This window comes from Nicotiana sylvestris, chromosome 6, assembly GCF_000393655.2.
Source record: "Nicotiana sylvestris chromosome 6, ASM39365v2, whole genome shotgun sequence".
NCBI lineage: Eukaryota > Viridiplantae > Streptophyta > Magnoliopsida > Solanales > Solanaceae > Nicotiana > Nicotiana sylvestris.
In genome coordinates this window covers 88,220,078-88,240,439 of record NC_091062.1, presented here as the reverse complement: position 1 = coordinate 88,240,439, position 20,362 = coordinate 88,220,078, and the positions used below count along the sequence as shown (strand labels likewise).

Here is a 20,362-nt window from a genome sequence, read left to right as displayed (position 1 = left end):
ACAATAGAGACAAATATTTAAGCAATCTTTTCTCCTTCAAGGCAACGATTGAACAAGATTTGAAAGCCAGCGGTTGATACTATTTTTGAAAGAACACTTAGTTGTTAATAAGGATAAAAACAACTTTTCAGAAAAGCACTTGAATCAAAACATTTTGTCCTATTTAAAGTGCTAATATATTATATATCGTTAAATATTTTTAGGAATACAATATTTAGATAAATGAGAAGGACATTTTAGTAATTCAACTTTTAACTTTAGGAGTTCATGCTTTTAATATAACTAGTTTCTCGACACGTGCGTTGCACGTGTACGCTGAGTTGCATAGTACATGTTTTATAAAATAATATTAATATTATTAAAATAAAGTTTTGAGTAAATAATTATACATGAAAGAATAAAGTGCAAGTTTTAAAGAATGATTAATGTGGATCGTCTGTGATTTATTTATTTATTTTAAGATGATAGGATATCATCTAAACTTACAAAGATGAACTATTATAGTTTAATTAGAAACTTTTAACTTTTTTTCATTTTATGAGGTATAAATATGTAATGAAGTGTATCTAATCTAATGGTGTATATTCCTTTTATCAATTATATTTACTCTATCATAACGTCTTGTTGTGGATATTGGCTCCCTCTAGAAAGAGCAACATAAAGTTGGCCATATGATAAAACAAGTTGTGGTAGATACAGTTTAATATTAAGGACTATTTGACCATGTGATTTACCTATCATCATGCAAAAACATAATGTACTTTTGGACGAATTTGAAGGATATGCTTCATTTCAGATGAAGAAATTATATGTTGATATTATTATCAAATCCTTTACAGACCGTGCCATTTGTACACCCATATATATATATATATATATATATACACACTTTGGTTTTCTATCACAAGATTATTACTATAGAGAGAATCTAATTGCGAATAATCTTATAAGCCAGAGAAGCAATAGCATGCATGCTTATACATGTGTTGCCAAGTTTTCCAATGCGGGTGTAGGACTTTTCTCTCCGAAACTTAAGAACACAACTATTTTGTTACAATGTTATCTGTTCTCAAGCATCACCAAAGTTAATATATAATAGTATATATATGAAAAGAAAAATAAAGACAATGATCTAGTAAGTGGTGCACGAAAGCACCAAATGCTCCCGTGAGTTAAAGATGGAAAGAGGCAATTGTCTTATATCTCCCGCAAGGCAACAACGTAACTATGATCGATTATCATAACAATAAACAATGCAATGCAATGCAAATCAGGTATTTCAAACGTATATATATTATTGTCGTTAACCTTTTAGCACGTTATCTCATTCATCTAACTAAATATAATATCAAATCACAGATAAATCTTTCCTCAAATGGATCTTATTATAAGAATCATAACCTTATCATAAATGAATGAATCATGTAAATATGTAAATTTTATATTCATTGATACCTGTAATACTTTGTTAAGAAAGCATGTCAATAAATATAAAACTAATAATTAATATTTAAGAATAGTAGATATTTCACATTATCAAATTTTACATGCTACTATTTTGAAGATTGTATAAATTCATAGAATGATATTCTTCTCTATATTTTATTTGACCAATTAATATTTTTCTTCTCATTTCTGGGATGCATAATTAATCCTTGAAGCTATTTCTTCACTAAATGACTTATGAGTCCTCATCTAGATTCAAGAAAATAAATATTTTAATTAGTAAGTACCTCTTCTCCACTTCCTTCAACCAAGAAAATTATTGCTAGAGAATAGCAAAATTAAGTATCTAGGTTCTTCTTCTTTGTAACTTATTTTTGACTCCTCATAGACTCAATAGGAGATTTTATATTCTTTTATTGAAAGAATAACTACGATTTATACTACATATTGTCCAGAGTTATTATACTCTTGTTCAATTAATGTATTAAAATATGTCTATATTTAACATATTTTAATCTTGAATTATTATATTATTAATTGTCGGTGTAGGATTATTTTGGATTAGTTTTATTTTCTGTTCAAAATTTCCTTTTCTTTATGCATCTTTTATCCTTCGCCGAAAAGTATTCAACTCCTCTATCACTTTGTAGGATTTGATAATTTTCTTTTCCAACAATTTTTCAACTAATCCTTTGTAATCTGAAACATATTAAAATTCAATTGCTTATTCTGATTAAATGAATAACCGTACATTTTTATTAACTTAGAATAATATACATACTTAATATATCATTTTCATGATCTCAAATAATAGTGTAAATTTGTAACTTGTGTCTTACAACTTTGAAAATAACTTTCACACATTTGATACATGCAACCAAATTGTATACCAACAAACAATGTCATTTGATAAATGTTTGGCGAAACAAACCTTAAACATATATTACTCCTAATCACCACAGGATGTAATTTTGTTTTTGATATCAACACATAATTAGTATCTACTTTAATTTTTGTAAAAACTGAATTATATAAATCACATAGGATAGAAATTAAATTTAAAATGAGTAAAGTAATAAAAGAATATAAAACCTGAATTTGTCGTCATTTCTGTCTTTATTCATTCCATTGGCATAGTTTCTCGTATAGAAAATAATTTTTGAGTCATAAATCACGCTCTAAATGATACGTGATTGGTCAATATATTGCTAAGTCCCGCATTTCAAGATGCAATTAGGTTTTTTAAATTCCGCGTAAGAATAGAAATAATGAATAACATGTCCTTTGTTGATGATTAAACTTCCAATAAACCAACAGTAATTTTTAAACTCTTTGTTCCAACACTCGTGTAGTATATGTGCTGCCAAGGGACGCGTCTATTCAAATGTGCTCAACCGTGTCAATTCTTCTAGTTGAGAATAAGCTAATCGGTGTTAGTATTTTTTTTAAAAAATTAATTAAGGATTATATATATGGGCATTTTTGTAATTCAACTTTTAACTTAAGATCCATAGATTAATATAGTATAGATATAGATTAGTTGGTTCCCGTCAATTACTCGGATGAATATTAATCTGTTCACCTGCTCCTACTTTGGGATTGAAACTCTCACCAAAAATCTCTATAAAAAAATGGGGAGGAGAACTCATAAGTTCAATATAATCTTTCCAACATGTAGTCAAAGATGCACGAGAGGATCAGGTAGTGTGCAAGACCACTCAAGAGGACTGATACTACAAGAAAGGTTATAAGGGCAGACGGTGGGATATTCAACCCGAAAGTCTTGCGATATTATGATGGGAGTAGTAATCTTTTACCTCCAAATTAATAGGGGAAACTAAAACCTTAGGAAAAGGAAAAGAGGTGGAGGGCATTTTGCGTTGCTTGTGTATTAAGCTTGACCATCTTTTCAGCCCAAGAAGAAGAAAAAAAGGGAAATTACCAATTATGTCTATTTATAGGTAGCTCATTACATAAATTGGTCAATTGATAAAATATTACTTTGTAGCTATTTGTAGCAAAAACAAATATCAAATTTTTGCTTTGTTTTGAGTGAATGTTATTAGAATAGATTGGGCACAACTTAAGGAGCTTGAATCTCAGTTTTGGGATGATTTGGTGAAGTTTTGAGGTGATTTGAATTGAAAATTCGGTAATCACATGTATATCCATGTATACCTGTGTGTGATTGTGAGATACATGCGTGATACATGTTTGATACATGCGTGATACATGTTTGATACATGTGTCGCAGAAGACTTTTTTCAACTCGATTTAATTACGAATTTTGATACAAAACCAATCCATATCACCTCCAATCTTTCTCAAATTTTGTATATTGAGTTATATATATATTTTCAATGAATTTCAACTATACCCATTGAAAAAGTTCCTTTTTTGTTTAGATTTTTAGAATATTGTATATATTTTTTGTATTTCATCACCTTATTTGCTACCTCATCCATAAAATTTCCTTTCCGTCTTGTATCTAGTGTTGCTAATCACGCTTAAAAATATGGAAGGTGATTTTTGCATGTGATTCTTTGAGAGAAAGAATTCTATTATTTGGTTTTTCAATTTTTGTTGGCTAGTTTTGGTAAGTTTATGATTAATGGCTAGAGATTGGTAAGCTGAGATTTATTTGGGACATTTGTGTAAGTTTCCCGAAAAAAAAGGACAATGAAACTAAAGATATTTGGTGGTGTCATAGGATGTGGACCCTTCACCGACAAGAGTCCACAACTTAAACAAATTAAGAAGACTAATTAAATATTTTCCAAAACTCCTTTTCAACCTTCCTACTCTATTCTCACCCTCATCAATCCACCCACCTCACCCCCTGTCTTCAAGCAGGTTTTTCTTTTCTTTTCAATTTTCAGTTTTTTTTTGTCACCATCCACCCTGCTATCCCCCCTCATCCCAAATTTTTTTTATATATATTTTCAATTTTTGTTTTTTCATCTTTCGATTTACAGGTACCAACTACTTGCATTGAGTGTCTCTCGACTGACAACTACGGATTTGCCCATTTAAAGGAGCAAATGGATGGTCACGGAACACAGATGGACAATCGTTACATTCTTTTTTTAAAGAGTTAATACACTCAAACTCGCCTAAATTATACAATATTTGTCAGTTTCCTACCTAAATTATCGCTTGTCCCCGAAAATCCCCTGAACTATATCCTCCTTCATAATAAAGCCCCCCCGTCGCTTATGTGACATATTGTGTGAAATAAATCGCCTAAGAGCGCGTGATGGGTGACAATAACCATTAAAATGGGCCCACCTGAAAGCAACTAACAGCTAATTAGCCCCTTTTTATAAAACTTATATTTTCTCCTCTTTTTCTTTATATTACACCTTTCTTCTCCATTTTTCACCTTTCTTCTCCACTTCTTCATCTTAATCCATTTGAAATTCTCTGTCTTATTATTATTGAGTTTATTTTTTATCTGTCTCGTTTTATCTATCCTTCATTCTTTCCCAAATTTATTTGAAAGAAGGAGCACAAAATCCCCAACAAAAAGGAAAAGGCATAAACCCTTTTTAACAAAACAAATTACTAATAACAAGGCAAGAAGAGAGTTAGGACAACGAATTCAATTTTGAATACTTACTAGTCTTCTCTTCTTCTTCTTCTTCTTCTTCTTCTTCTTCTTCTTCTTCTTCTTCTTCTTCTTCTTCTTTATTTACTAACAAAAATCAGAAATCTCACAAAACCCTAGATTTAATTCCGTTTTCGAATAGCAGGAACAATACATAGAGAAATCGATGGTAGAAACCGTGATTAATGAAAAGAATCGTTACTTAGAGAAGGTGTCTCTCATCTTCGATGAGAGAATTTTTCCCATGAGAGCAAAGAGGCCATACTTTGAGAGGAGTAAATGACGGACTGTGCAACAAAATCCCTTTTATTTTTTTATTTTTTTACGTAATTAGATTAACATATATTAATTAAACTTGTTTTTAAGATTAACATAATTAAATATCCACGTGGATGGCCACATGGTAGGTTTTAAAAATTATTTAGAAAGTGTATCACACACACTAGTAAGAATGAGATCTGGGGGGTTTTATTATGAAGAGAAATATAGTTTAGGGGTTATTTGGAAACATGCGATAGTTTAGGTAGGAAACTGATAAATATTATATAATTTAGGTGGGCTCGAGGATATTCACTCTTTTTTAAAATCTATTCTTAGAAATAGGGTGAGGAGACGACGCAGTCTCTCCGTATGCATGAGACATGAGTCATCTTTGTGCACCTGAATAGCTATCAAAGCACAACGGCTTATGCAAAATGGCTTACTATAAAAAATAATAGATGGAAAGACAATATAGGGGCTTCTTAAAGTTTCTTTTTTCACAGATGTTACGCTGAAATTCCTTCATTTGTGAAGAAAGTTAGCTCATTCTCGTTACTCGGATATTCTGTTCACCTGCTCCTACATTGGGATTGAAATTTTCACCAAAAATCTCTATAAAAAAAAAAGGGGAGGGGGAACGTTACAGTATAATCTTTCCAATATGTAGTCAAAGATGCACGCGGATCAGCTAAGGGTCGTTTGGTAGGGTGTGTAAGAATAGTGTTGAATAAGGTATATTAGTAATGTATGGATTAGTAATGTATGGGTTAGTAATGCAAGCTTTAATTATGTAGAAATTATTTTTTATCCACCGTTTGGCGTGGTGTATTAAAAATTAAAATGCATTGCATAATTTTAAAAAAACTTAGTTGTTTACAAAAATATCCTTTATATTCTTTAGCTTTAAGGGACTTTAAGGATAATTTTGTCTTTAACCATACTAATGCAAGCATTAGTTGGTATAGCTAATACCATGGTTTGTTATATTTAGTTATACATAGGATAATACCAAATAGATTGTATAACTAATACTTGCTTTAGTAATACATAGGTTGAAAAAGTATACCAAACAAGGGATTAATAATAGGATTAGTTACCTCCTACAGCAAAGGTTGATACCTTATTTATTTTAAATAAATACCCTTTTAAAAAATTATATTCCATAGCTACCTTTTGATTTTTTATAGCCAAATATCTATTTATGGTCACCTCCTACCCTTAAGCCATAAAATAAGCTTTGTATTATTTTTCTCTCTCCACTCAAATTTATCCTATCCCCTCAAATTTCTCCTATCCCCTACCCCATATTTATTCTCCCTCTCTCTCTCTCATCTTCCACCTTCATCTTACTACCAGAACTCTCCGGCAAAGCATCAGAATTAGAGTTCCGATATAGAAATTTTCTCCGGCCTAACAACGACAACCAGAGGCAACGGTGACGACGAATGAGAACTGGATATTGATGCTGCTTCAACCTCACCGCTGCTGCCCACGGTGCTTGTAAACTCCGTCGAGACTGTGGACTGCTGACGGTGGCTTCGACGGCTTCAATCGTAAAGAATAGGTTTTTTGAAGTGCACGCGAGGGTATTATGGTAACATGTCAGTGGTTATTCGAGTCAGAATCACGGCCCTCTCGACGAGACGACATTAGGGTTGTTCTTGAACAAAGACGACCGAGTTTGAGGCTGAGCAACTTGAATTTTCTGTTAATATATTTCAATGTATTTCAATGTATCTCACTGTATTTCCATGTATTTCATTGTATTCATTGTCTTTTTTTTCATTGTATTTCAAGTATCTCGCTGTATTCCATATATTTCATTGTATTCACTGTCTCGTTGTATTCCGTGAATGTATTCATATATTTTTTAATTAATAATTTATGTATTCAGATGTATATATGTATTCAAATTGCTCTGTTTTTGTTGTATTTATCGGCTGAAAAAAATATTCAGCATATTTTTTCTGAAGATTGCTATGTTTTTGGGGTGTTTTTCGATTGAGAATCGTTTTTATAACTGGAAATATAAATTTTGTTTGTTATATTGAGTTTGTTGAGTTATATTAGGAGTCTATTATGTTAATTGATTCACTTTCCGTTTAAAAACAACTGAATAAACCATGAATTGTGCTATTTACGTTACTGTATTCATAAATACATATCGTTAATACAGTCAAATACAATAATATGTCTAGCTATAATTCCCTGTTTCACGCCGTGAATACAGTCGAATACAAAAATTTGTCTAGCTGTAATTCCATGTTTCACGCCTAGAAATGCTACTGTATTCATGAATACATTAGCTTAAATACATCGAATACATTCTAAAAAACTTGAAAACATAGCTATAGGAAATAATATAGTAAATGGTAGCTACAACTAGCTAATAACCACTAAACAATAGTGGTTTGTGAAAATTTCTCTTAATAATACCAAAAGCTAATGTATGCATTATTTTCTCTATATCCTACCAAACGACCCCTTAATGTGCAAGACCACTCAACAGGACTGATACCGTAACAAAGGTTATAAGGACAGACAGTGGGATATTCAACTCGTCAGTCTTGCGATATTATGATGGGAGCAGGGGCGGAGGTAGAGAGTCGAGTGCGCGTTTGGCCGAACCTAATAGCTTTGGTTCGAACTATATATTTGTCTTAAAATATTCATTGAATATGTATAAATTATTATTTTAGTACTCAATAACTTAAAACAATTAAAATCTCGAACCTATAAGCTTGAAATTTTGACTCCACCTCTAAATGGGAGTAGTAATCTTTTACCTCCAAATTAATTGGGGAAACTAAAACCTTAGGAAAAGGAAAAGAGGTGGAGGGCATTCTGCGTTGCTTGTGTATCAAGCTTGACCATCTTATCAGCCCAAGAAGAAGAAAAAAGAGGACAATGAAACTAGAGATATTTTGATGTGGACCCTTTACCGACAAGAGTCCACAACTTAAACAAAGAAGATTAATAGCTTGTTTGGCCAAGCTGGAGAAATCAGCTTATTTTGAGAAGTGCTTTTGAAAAAAGTACTTTTGGAGAAAATTAGTTTGTGTTTGGCTAATCAGTCTGAAAAGCACTTTTGAGAAATAATTTGTGTTTGACCAAGCTTTTTAGAAAGTGCTTTTAAGTGTCAAATTACGAATAAGGACATGAATAGATTTACTTAATAATTAATATTATAAGTAAATAAATAATATCAAAATTTTGTTATTACATGCAATAATTAAAAAAATTCATTTTATTTAAGTAAAATATGAAAATAAAATTAAAAAGTACTTAATTCTTTTAATATAAGTTAAATATATTAAAATTCCTTCAAAAAATATAAAATCATTCACCCCTAAAGACACTATATAATAGAAAGTTTCCTAAAAATAAGAAGAAATATTTATAAATTAATATCCTAAGTATTAGGTTTAAGGGTTATTTTGGTATATACTATATTTTGTTAAGGGTATTTTAGGTAAGAAGAAAAGCCAAAACTGCTTCTGCTTTTGGAAAGAAGCTATTTTTTTCTGCTTCTCTGAAACTGCTTCTGCTTCTTCCCAAAAGTACTTTTTTTCCCCAAATAAGCTTGGCCAAATACCTTAAATTAGGAAAAAAAGTACTTTTGGGAAAGAAAAAAAAAGCACTTTTTATTTGAGAAGCTTGGCCAAACAGGCTATAATACGCGTGCGGTATGGGGTGCAACCATTTAACCGCCTGGGTTCTCAATTCTCATGGTGTATTCTTATTGGACGGTGGCCCCCACAGATATTTCTTTGGATCTCTACCCAAATAGCCCGATAAAATTCACTATTTACTTTTTTTAGCTGTCATATATTGATTATATATTAATTATAAACGAGTATACATATATTATACTTCAAGTGATTATTTTTTAGTTTAACAGTTGAGTGAATAACTATTTAGGTTAATTGTTTTATGTCGTTATACCCCAATTGATTCCTTACGATTTTTGTCCTTTTCTTTTAACTTTGAGAGGACGGTGACCCCACCTAATCGTAGAAATATTGCCTAGTAGAAACTTTTGTTATCATTAAAAAATAGTCGGTCAAAGTTTTAAATTTTATGAGTAAAACTAAATGATAATATCTTAAAAGTGTAATTTTATATCCCCTCCTCCCTACTTCCATTGAAGTAAAACCGTTCCATTAGCATTAGTCTTCCTTTCCATATATGTATGTCATTGTAATAATGATCTCACGTAACAAGCAACTAATACAAGAGAACACACTTCCTGAGTAAATACAATCTTCATTGAGCAGATGATATATCTCGGAGACTTGCAATTATTATCATTTCAATTTCCTAAAACTTTGAAAAGTGTAAGGTTTCTTTTTTGGGAACTCACTAAGCTTTACATATATTAGTACATGTTTTAGTTAAACCATAAAAATCGACAAGCAATCCGACACAAAATCAACAAACACAGAGGAGGTGGGTCCTCCACTTCCCACCTATCTATGGCATTTGAAAATTCAAAGACCAAAAAGACTGCAACAAACTATGCTACAAACAGATAATATATGCTGTAGTGTCTTACAATTTTATAATAATTGCAAGAGTATATAGAGACTGTGACTTTAGATTGAAGACAACCCCTATTGCCATTGGCACGTCTTATTGGGTAACAATTTAAAAAATATGCATCAAATGGTGTAACCTAATAAAATAAAACGGGAAAAAACTATGACAGATTAGAACTTAAATTTTAGCGGATTGATTTATTTAATGCTCGCGTTGGTGAATTGCTCGAATACCACTCTAAAACATACTCCCTCCGTTTACTTTTAGTTGTTCACTTTTAATTTTACACTCCCTTTAAAAAAATGAGGTATGTATTTTACAATTTTACCCATAATACCATCCTTTTTATCCTCTATCATCTCTTTATCAGATTAATTCCTTTTCTTTTTCTTTTAAAAAAAATTAAAATCCACGAAGGCAAAGAAGCAAAGCATCTCTTACAACCCACCGCCTTATGTTTCTTTCCTCTGTAAGCATCTCAACTTTCCTTAGCTTACAATTAAAAACTTACAATTAAAATAATGTTTTATATCTCTTTTTAATGCAAATACATGCAGAAAAGTTTAGAATCTCTGCTTACTTTGAAACATCAATGTAGGTCAATTTCTTGCCACTTGTTTTGCATTTTCTGACCCAACCCAATAAGCTGTACAAATATTCCTCTTATATCCGCTCTCTCTCTCTTAAGTCCTGAGTTCTTGGGATTTGCATGAGAAACTTGCTTTATACCTTTCAGCTTTGCCCTTAGCTTGCTTTTACTTTTACTGCTGCTTTTACAGTACAAACATATTCCCCCCAGCACATTATGACCACCTTACACTTCATACCATAAGCTCCATTCTCTCTAATTTCACATTCCCCTTTTCACCTTGATAGGCTTTTGGGGTTTCAAATTCTTGTATTTATTCATTCTTTTCAGTAAGAAAACTATTTACTCTCTGTTGTCAATGTTATAATGAGTATTTTAAGAGCACCAAAAAATTCTTGGCAACCAGTTATGACTGCTAATACAACCATTCCTAGTTACTGGCTTAATTGGAGGTTTTTGCTCTGTTCCATTTGGGTTTTAGCATCAATGGTGTTTGCAGCCATCCTTGTAATTAAGTATGAAGGTCCGAAAAATGGAAGCAGTGAAGAAGTAGAGAAGGAGTCCCCTGGCCTCTTGTATCAAGATGAAGTTTGGAGGCCATGTCTTAAAACTATACATCCTGTTTGGCTTCTTGCATTCAGAGTCTTTGCCTTCATTATTCTTCTTTTATTGCTAATCCTTAATGTTATTGTTGATGGAGGGGACATTTTTTACTATTACACTCAGTAAGTAATTCAATTTCTTAAATAAATTGTAGGATATTGAATGTTGCTATCTGAAATTTAATATTCCATTTGCTATTGAACAGGTGGACATTCACATTGATTACTATTTATTTTGCGGTAAGTAAAGGAAACATACATTAATTTTCATCTTTTATATTATGTTGCTTATGTTACAACGTTTATTTATGTAGCTTGGATCTATTCTCTCAATGTATGGATGTTATCATCATCACAATAAAGTTGGTATTGATGGAACTAATAATGAGAGGTTAGATGCTGAGTATGGTTCACAAGGATTGGCAGAAAGCTCCATCAGTTCAAATGCTGTAAAACATATGGGGGAAATTGCAGAACAGCCTTATCATCGCAAAACTGCTGACTTTTCGGGATATGTTTTTCAAATAATTTTCCAGGTATTTCACAATGTGATAAATTCATATTTTTGTTTTACTTCAAATGAAATTTGTGCCCTTTTTTTGTTGCTAAAGTTTGTTCTTTTTTCTTGTTAAAGATGAATGCAGGGGCTGTAACGCTTACGGATTGCGTCTTCTGGTTCATACTTGTTCCATTTCTGACCATTAAAGGCTACAAGTTAAATTTTGTAAGTAGGCTACACTACCTCAGTGAAGTTCTGCACATTGTTGTTGGAGATCTTTCTTTGTTAATTTCTAAATGTTATGTCATCTATCTTGCAGTGGATTATAAATATGCATTCAGTCAATGTTATATTTCTACTTAGTGACACTGCTCTAAATTGCTTGGTAAGTTGCATATTTTCATTGATATATACCAATGTGATGTTCATATATTTGATTACTTATCTTAAGTCTCCCATTGCTAAATGCTATTTCAGCGGTTCCCTTGGTTTCGGATTGGATACTTCTTTTTATGGACAACAGTTTATGTCATTTTCCAGTGGGCTGTTCATGCCTGCATCTCAATCTGGTAATAATAATGCTGTAATCCTAAGTTGTTGCATTTCTATTATGTTTAATCAATCGATTAATTACTAGTATTGATATGACTTTTTTTGAACCAGGTGGCCCTATCCATTCCTTGATCTTTCATCTGCATTAGCACCTTTGTGGTATGTACTTCCTATTATGTCCTGAACTATACAAAATATCCTGATGGTTTTGTTCTTGAATAAAGAAAATGAAGTCCACCGTTGCTGTTTTCAGGTATTTGTTGGTGGCATTTATGCACATACCATGCTATGGTATTTTTGTTTTGGTTATGAAGCTGAAACACCATTTGTTCTCCAAGTGGTTTCCTCAGTCTTATCAGTGTGCGAGATGATACAGCCACACCTTAAATCCCAACCAAGTTGGGGTCGGCTATATGAACTCCTCATTGTCCAAGACCAAGTAAGGAATTTTCATCTTTCAAGACGGCTATACTAGGGGAAAAAAAGAATCTACATATGGCAGAGAATACGACATCATCTTGTGTTTTGAACATTAAACTTGGATATTTGGTCCTTTTTCTGGAATGAACAAAGAAAAAAAATAAAAAAAAATTATGTAGCAAAGTAGCTGTGAATCCTTAGAAGTTAAAGAAGAAAACATAGGGATTTAAACTTCTGGTTTGCTAGATGTACATCTTGGGTAGCTATGGAAACAGAGATTTGTTGTTATAAGTTATTGTTGAGCTCTTTCTTGGAATGTGTACAGATGATTGAAAATATATACAATATGAATTCTAAAGAACGTCGAGCATTATTTTTCCCTCTTTCTCTTTATCTACTTGATAATGTACATTGATCTAATTTAACATTTGAATCTGGTAAAGCTCTATGTGCCCTTTGTCAAATTTTATGTTATTTTATTATTTAGAAATAAATGCTAGAATTGCTCATTCAATCTCTAAATCTAGATGTACCTCTGGGTCAGTAACTTGTATCACTAGCCTAGATGTTACAGGTTGCAATTTTCCAATTGAGGTGTAACAATAAAGAATGAATACACCTGAAAAATTTCAAACTACTCCTTTCTCGGGGGTAAAATATACTAGTAAATCACAAAAAATACTGTTATTTCTAAAAGTAGTTTTGGCCTCTGGGTCACCTAAGATAAAGAATAGATGCCATAAAAAACATGTCTAACAGTAATAAAAGCTGTCCAAATTAAAGTGTCCACTCTCTACTGTTCAGATCTCAACCTTTTGGTGGGGCAATGACTTCATGCTGGAGAAGAAACTCAGTCCCAGTCAAAAGCTGGTTAAAGGGTGTGATATTGCGACTCATCATTTTTTTTTTATGATTATATCATAAAGATTGAAAGAGGAAAATCATAGACATAGCTTTAATTTGGATTTTGGCCATATATAATTGAGCATAATTTTCAAGAATATATAATGTATATTATAAAAATATTTTTATTTAAATAATTATTTTTATATTGCGTGCATGGAATATATATTTTACAACTTTATTTTCTTTCATTCTGAATTATGTAAATAAATTTTTGAATTTTGTTGTTAATACTAAAATTATTATTATGAAAAAATTATTCTAATTATTTTTTTATTATGTTCATTATATTGTTATTCCAGCATTATATATGCTTGAATACTTTTTATTTTTTTAATTTATAAATAAAATTTATTTATTCTATAGGTAAGTCCATAGTATAAATTAAAAAGGAAAAAATTATAATATTAAAAAGTTTAAAATAATAAATAAAAAGAAGATAAATATTTATAATTTAGAGGGTAAAATAGGTATTTGGCAATCTAAAATTTGGAAAATCTAGTTGAGTGACTTTCTGAGTGTCATATGCATAGTTCAGTGACTTTATTGTTACAACGAAAGAAAAGTGACTTTAAGAAATAATTTGAGATAGTTGAGTGATCATTTGAGTAATGGACTCTACACTCTTAGGCTATTAGATGGAGCAAATCTTACTGGGTAAAATTAAATGTTGATGGATGTAGTAAAGGTAATCCTAATTTAGCATGAGGAGGGAATATCATCACGGTAACATGATAAAGGCCTTTGCAAAATATTATGGCCAATGTAGTTACAATAACTTAGCAGGTGGAATCTGATTCCATGTTAATTGTAGAATTTGATATATTTTTTTAAAAAACACTAGATTGTTTCCCATCTCCCTTTTTGCTCCAGCAAACAAATTTGAGAAACAAATAAAAAACGATGAAGTCTCTGGATGTAGATATAATCTCAAGTGTCGTCTTCCTAAAGGATAATCTTTTTCAAAAAATTAATTTCGATAAAGATAATGGTTTTGAATTGATTTCCATATTTTTTTTATGGATGGAGTTTATGGCGTAGATTACATAAAATAAATGAAAAAGAGTCAATGACCTACAATGTGATAATACTGAGATTAGGTGAAGATCATATCCATACTTCATTATCGTTTTCTATAATGGCATTACAAAAATAGTTATTCGCGCAAGATATTTTAAAAATATTAATTTAATTTTGGAATGCGTAAATTGAAGTGTTAATAATAAATATCATTTAATCATACATAAATGATAAACTTTTATACACCACATGCTTTTGTATCCATTTATTAGTGTAAATAAATTTTCTCCACTGCGTTGCATTTCCTTTCACTGTGGCGTATGAGTCGATGAGTCCCACTGGCGTCATAGTTTATTAGAATATGAAAAAATATAGAAGACGTCATTAAAGTACAAGAAACTATTTGGATAATTCGTTAAAATAATTGAGTGGGGAATAAATATAACTACTGTTCCAATTAATTTCTTATTAATCGATTTGGCGAAGACTTGTACCAAAATAACAAAGACATACCGACACAAGACGTACCGACACAAATTGGTCTTTAAGCAGATTTAATTTATTCGAAATAGGAGTAGGAGAAAATGAAAGTCAATCTTACCTTTTTGTTTTCCAAACTAATTAAATGGGGTTTTGACACAGTTACCCACAAAAATAAAATTATTTACCCTTGTCTACCCATTTATTTTTCTACTCATAAACTAATTACATTTCCTACTCATAGTAGGTTTTGTGGGGAATTTTTTCTTTATTCTCCAATTATTTTTTATTTCTACGCTTCTTTTCTTTTCTTTTTTCTTTTTTCTCTTTTCTCCTTTTCTTTTTTCTCGTTTTCTTCTTATTTTTTTGTTTTTTCCTTTTCTAATTTCATTTAACTTCTTTTTTTTATATTCCTTTTCTCTTCATAATCTAATTTCATTTACTGTTTTCACTATTTTTTATTATTCTTTTTTATATTATTACTAAAAAAATTAAATTGTGTACCAATTAAATATAGCTAATACAATCAAAAAAATACTAACTAACATATGATACCAGTATAGTATATAGCTATACCAACAGGTTATACAATTGTACGCAAAGAGTTAAAAAAATTTAATTCAATTATTAAACTGAAATAATATCAGTTGTCAATAAAAATTTCAAAAAATTCTAAAAGGATCTAATTGTAAGAGTATGCCGTTACATTATATATCATACTATAATATTATTTTTTGGCATTTTCAATTTGTCCCTCACGCTGGGTAAAAGCTTAAAGTAAATTAAAAGGGAAAAAGCAAGTGAATTTACGTGTAATAAGTATACTATTATAGTATATTGTATACTATTACAACATACTGTTACAGTATATTGCATATTATTACAGTATACTATAATAATATATTGTATAGTATAATAGTATACTGTTGCAGTATAACTATATACTCCTATAGTATATTGTATACTGTAGCGGTATACTATTAGGTAACTGTGTTCTTCTTCGATTATTACAATATACCGTTGCAGTATATTGTAAACTATAATAGTATACCAAAATGGTATATTTGTATACTATTTGGGTATACAATACAAATTCGTCTTCTTCCCTGGTTCAACTATATTTCAAACCAAATTTCTAAAATCTGCTATAAAATCTCCACCAAATTGACTAAAACTTTAGCTACAACCTCCAATCAAACTTTTCAAACAAACTCACGCAGGATCGGATCAAAACAATTGAAAACTCAAACAAACCAAGTTATGAGTTTCAAGTTTCAAGGTCCTTCAATGGTGGATTTAAATTTTTGTACAATAAATCTTCAAAAACCAGCATCAAAGGTACAATCTACGCATCAAAAAATAATAACTAACGAATTTCAACAGTAAAACACCATAAAAAAGCAGATCTGGCATTTTGAACTTACAGGTTAACTACAAAAATTGATCTGTTCTTCCTACGATCTAGTTTTTGAATTGTGCCCTGTACTTTAGTGTTGAAAACTTATTTTTGTGGGTCGACCCGACTGACAGGTGGATACTATATCAGCTCAGTTTCAACAAGGAATGGGAAAACAAGAATAATATGAATAATGAGGATTTTATTACGCACGAGGAAGCGAAAAGCCTGATGAGATTGGTGAATTTTGAGGAGCTGAAATGGAAATTAGGTATGGAGAATCACTTTATCTTTGCACGAAAACTCTTCGAGTTTCCGCACAAAGAGGGGCAGCTGTGAGCACGTGATTTTTGCCTTACGAAAAACTACTCCAAAATAAATCAAAAAATAAAATAAATTTCTTTTACTGTGTAATTTTTGAATTTGCGTGGTGTTAAATACTTGTGTTATGTCCGTAAGTGTTTACATTGTCATAATAAAATGAAAAAATAAAATAAAATACATATTGCATGCATATAGGATTTAATGATACATTTAAAAGATAATTTAAATAAAATCACAAAAAATATGCAATAGTTCTATTTTAAATATTCCACTATGTGATTGATGTTTTGTCTATGTGTTAAATAATTGTTATAAAATAATTAATATATTTTGTGAATTTAAAATTGTTTTACAATTAAAATTAGAAATTTAAATTAGAAAAAATGAAAAAAAATGTATATATATGCAAAATCGGACCTGGATTAAAATCCAGGCCCAAATGAATTAATTCCCCCCACAGCCCAATCCAGATGACCATGTCCGGTCCAATTCAAAACCAAAACCAAACGACGACGTTTGGTCACCTCCCATCAAGGGCCGTTGGATCAAATCCAACCAACGGTCAAGATCTCACCCCTTTACCCGTAACCCGTAACCCGTTCCAGTGACCCGACTCAGCCGACCCTGGCATTAAACCAAACGACATCGTTTGGTTTAATGAATTGATCCTGGCCCTTCATTCTATCTAATCCAACGGACAATATCAATCCACCCCACCCCTATATAAGTCCCAGGCCCCTACCCCGGCCCCAAACTAAACACCCCCCCTCCTACACTGTTCATCATCGTCCCCCAAACCCCCACTCCTAACCCTAGCCGCCCTAGGATCCCACCGCCTGAAACCCGGCGGCATCAACGCCGCCGGCACTACCTTAACAACCTAGAACCCCCTGAACATCCTCTATCCAGTTATGCTAGCCACTTGGCTCGAATCTGCTTGAAGGTTCTCGAATCTTCATTTGAAGATTCGAGCCGAGTTTAAATCTAAACCTAACAGCCCCAAATCGACACCATAGCTTCCCCTAGCCACCCTGAATATGGATCTATTGTTTGTTTGGCTCGGATCAGTTCCGAGCTTCTCGAATCTTCTTTTGAAGATTCGGACCAAACAAGAACAAACTCAGATCCGTTTTAAGCTGACACCAAATGACCCCTAGGCTACCCTCACCCTTGTATCATATTTGGTTCTCCTCGAATCTGACCAGAAATGGTTAAATCCCAAATCGAACTTTCAAGAACCCTAAAAATACCAAACTTTTGGATTCTGTTCAGATTGAGTAAAGATTGAGGTTTAATCGACCTTAGTCGAAGTATTTTCAGTGGAAAATACTTCGACTAAGGTCTGTTTGATTTCAAACAAAATCCGAAGCCGAGTTGAGTTCGAGTCTGATTAAAATTCAGAGGTACTTTTCTATTTCTGTTTGTGTATTCTGTATGTATTTTCGTTTGTTTAATAACTTGTTAATTTTTCATATTTTGTTTTGATTAATTCTGTCATTTCTGTCTCCTACCTATCTACTTGATCCGAATGTGAATTGTTTCTGTTGGTTGTGACTAATTACAATGTGTGTAATCGACTCGATTAAGTTCGTCGATTAGTTATATTACGAATTTTCATTTCTGAAAATGCTGACTGAAACAGTCTGCTTCTATTGTTTTAGACTGATTATGGACAAATGTTGTAAATAGTCAACTGATTAATACTCGTCAATTAAATCATGTTTGTTTGTGAATCAGTGAATTCAAATGTATGCTGTATATGTTGTTTTCTGAACAGGGCATTGTCAGTATATTGACAATGCTCCTGTGTATGTTTGATCTTAGTTCAATTTGAAGATCAGTTTGAATTATTATGCTGAACTCAGTGTAATATTGTTGTAATGTCAAGTTTGAATTCAAGTTTACAAATGTTGATTGGATATAATTGTGTTAGGGGGTTACATTCTTAGTCAGGATTCAGTCCAAACTTTAGGATTGGTTTGTAGCTGTTGTAAATCAGATTAATAATCAGGCTTATACAGATTTTAAAATCTGTATTGTTAAGATGCTGAATTTAAGGCAGTAATACCAGTAGAAAACAGTAAATCTGGACATTTCTGGGATAAAACAATGAGGATAATATGTTAATAGCAATGTGCTGAAAGTGAAAAGTTAGTGGCTATTATTTAAAGTGATAATGGGAAACAAAGAGTAATGGGGCTGCTGAAAAACAGGATAATAGCACTCAATAGGATTTAAAGTATTCAAAAGTAGTTTTAATGGAAAAACTTTCTGATTTTTAAAGGAGAAAAGGGTCCATCCAACATTAAAAAGTATAGAACCAGCCCTGTATAAATACAGGAGCTGGACAGACAGAGAAAGAAGGAGACAGAGAACAGAATTTAGGAGACTTTAAGAGTTTTTTCAGAGAAAGAGAGTTTTAGAGAGACTCAGATTTTGAAAGAGAAAAAATCTGATTTAAGAGCTTTTCAGAGAAAGACTGAGAGAGATACATTGAGAAAAATCAGAAATAGAAATCTGAAAATTGAGAAGAACAGAATCAGATATAGGATAGAAGGAAAGAAAGAAAATCAGAAATAGTAAAAAGAATTCTACATCAGACACTAGTATTAAGGCTGATTTTTGAAATTAAGAGCTTTTCAGTTTTCCTTTTCTAAAGTTTTAGAATCAGACAGATTGCTCAGTTTAAAAATCTGAAACTTTTAAGAAGTCTTGTACTGTGTTTCTGAGTTCCTCGGGCCTTGTTTTGTTGACCAAGTCTGTTGGAACACTGGTATATTCTGCTGATTTTGTTACTGCTGCTACTGCTGAAATTTACTTCTTCTACCTCCATTTCCAGGTACATACCTTTTAAACTCAGGTTGTGAAAAGCTTCAACACGGCAAATAAATGAAGTTTGGAGTTATAATTTTGCTTTTTACTCATCTAAGTCCTTTAGTTTAAATTTCTGTTTTATTTCATGTTGGTTAACTAGTAGTGAATTCAACACTATGGCTATAAGTTAATCATCTTATTTTGAAATTCGTGTAAAAGTTTGTAATAATATTATCCATTTCGAAATCTCATTAGTATAGTTATATTTGAATTGTCAAAGTAGGGAATATGGCATGAATGTTGGTCATTATTTAATTTTGTTGTTAGCTAAGTAAGAAAGTAATGTAGAAGTATCAAGAAAACTACAGTAGTAATATCTATTGTTAAATAAGGTAAAATGGTGTTGGTATTATTTCCATGTATAAGATAGCAGGTATCTATAGAACCATCAGTGGATGGTAAGTTGAGTTGTCATGGCTCATTATGATGTTAAAGTGCTACGAATGTTTCAAGACATACAAATATGTGGCATGTAAGGCAATGTTGTTAATCAATTTGTACAATAATTCTTTTCTTATCAACTTGATGCCTATTCACCCTCATAAATAAATTAACCAAACAATTAGGCCAATTAGATCAAAAGCAAGTATATGAGAATAAAATGAGGTGTACAAGCATAAATTGCAATACTTATATCAATGGTAAGTAGAAATAGAATTTGCACTAAATAAGAAATAAATAAAAATTGTTCAAAAATACTTCTTCCCTTCATAAATCATTTTGTGAGTTTCATATGTCCCTCATTCTTTGGTATATGTATATATGTTGTATTTGTGAAGAATAGTATTAATCATGTTCTTATTCTTTATTTTGAATTTGAATAGTCTTGGATGAACATAAATTATACGCG

At 31.5% G+C, this 20,362-nt stretch overlaps 1 protein-coding gene across 1 annotated transcript; it reads left to right on the top strand.

Moving 5' to 3' along the window:
* Positions 1 to 10,500: 10,500 nt before the first annotated feature.
* On the top strand, positions 10,501 to 12,876 carry LOC104247359 (uncharacterized). The gene is made up of 8 exons (XM_009803351.2): positions 10,501 to 11,167; positions 11,251 to 11,284; positions 11,359 to 11,580; positions 11,679 to 11,768; positions 11,863 to 11,928; positions 12,021 to 12,112; positions 12,207 to 12,254; positions 12,349 to 12,876. The coding sequence occupies exons 1-8, from the start codon at positions 10,809 to 10,811 to the stop codon at positions 12,464 to 12,466; spliced, it is 1,029 nt and encodes a 342-aa protein (XP_009801653.1). The 5' UTR covers positions 10,501 to 10,808; the 3' UTR covers positions 12,467 to 12,876.
* The last annotated feature ends 7,486 nt before the right edge of the window (positions 12,877 to 20,362 follow it).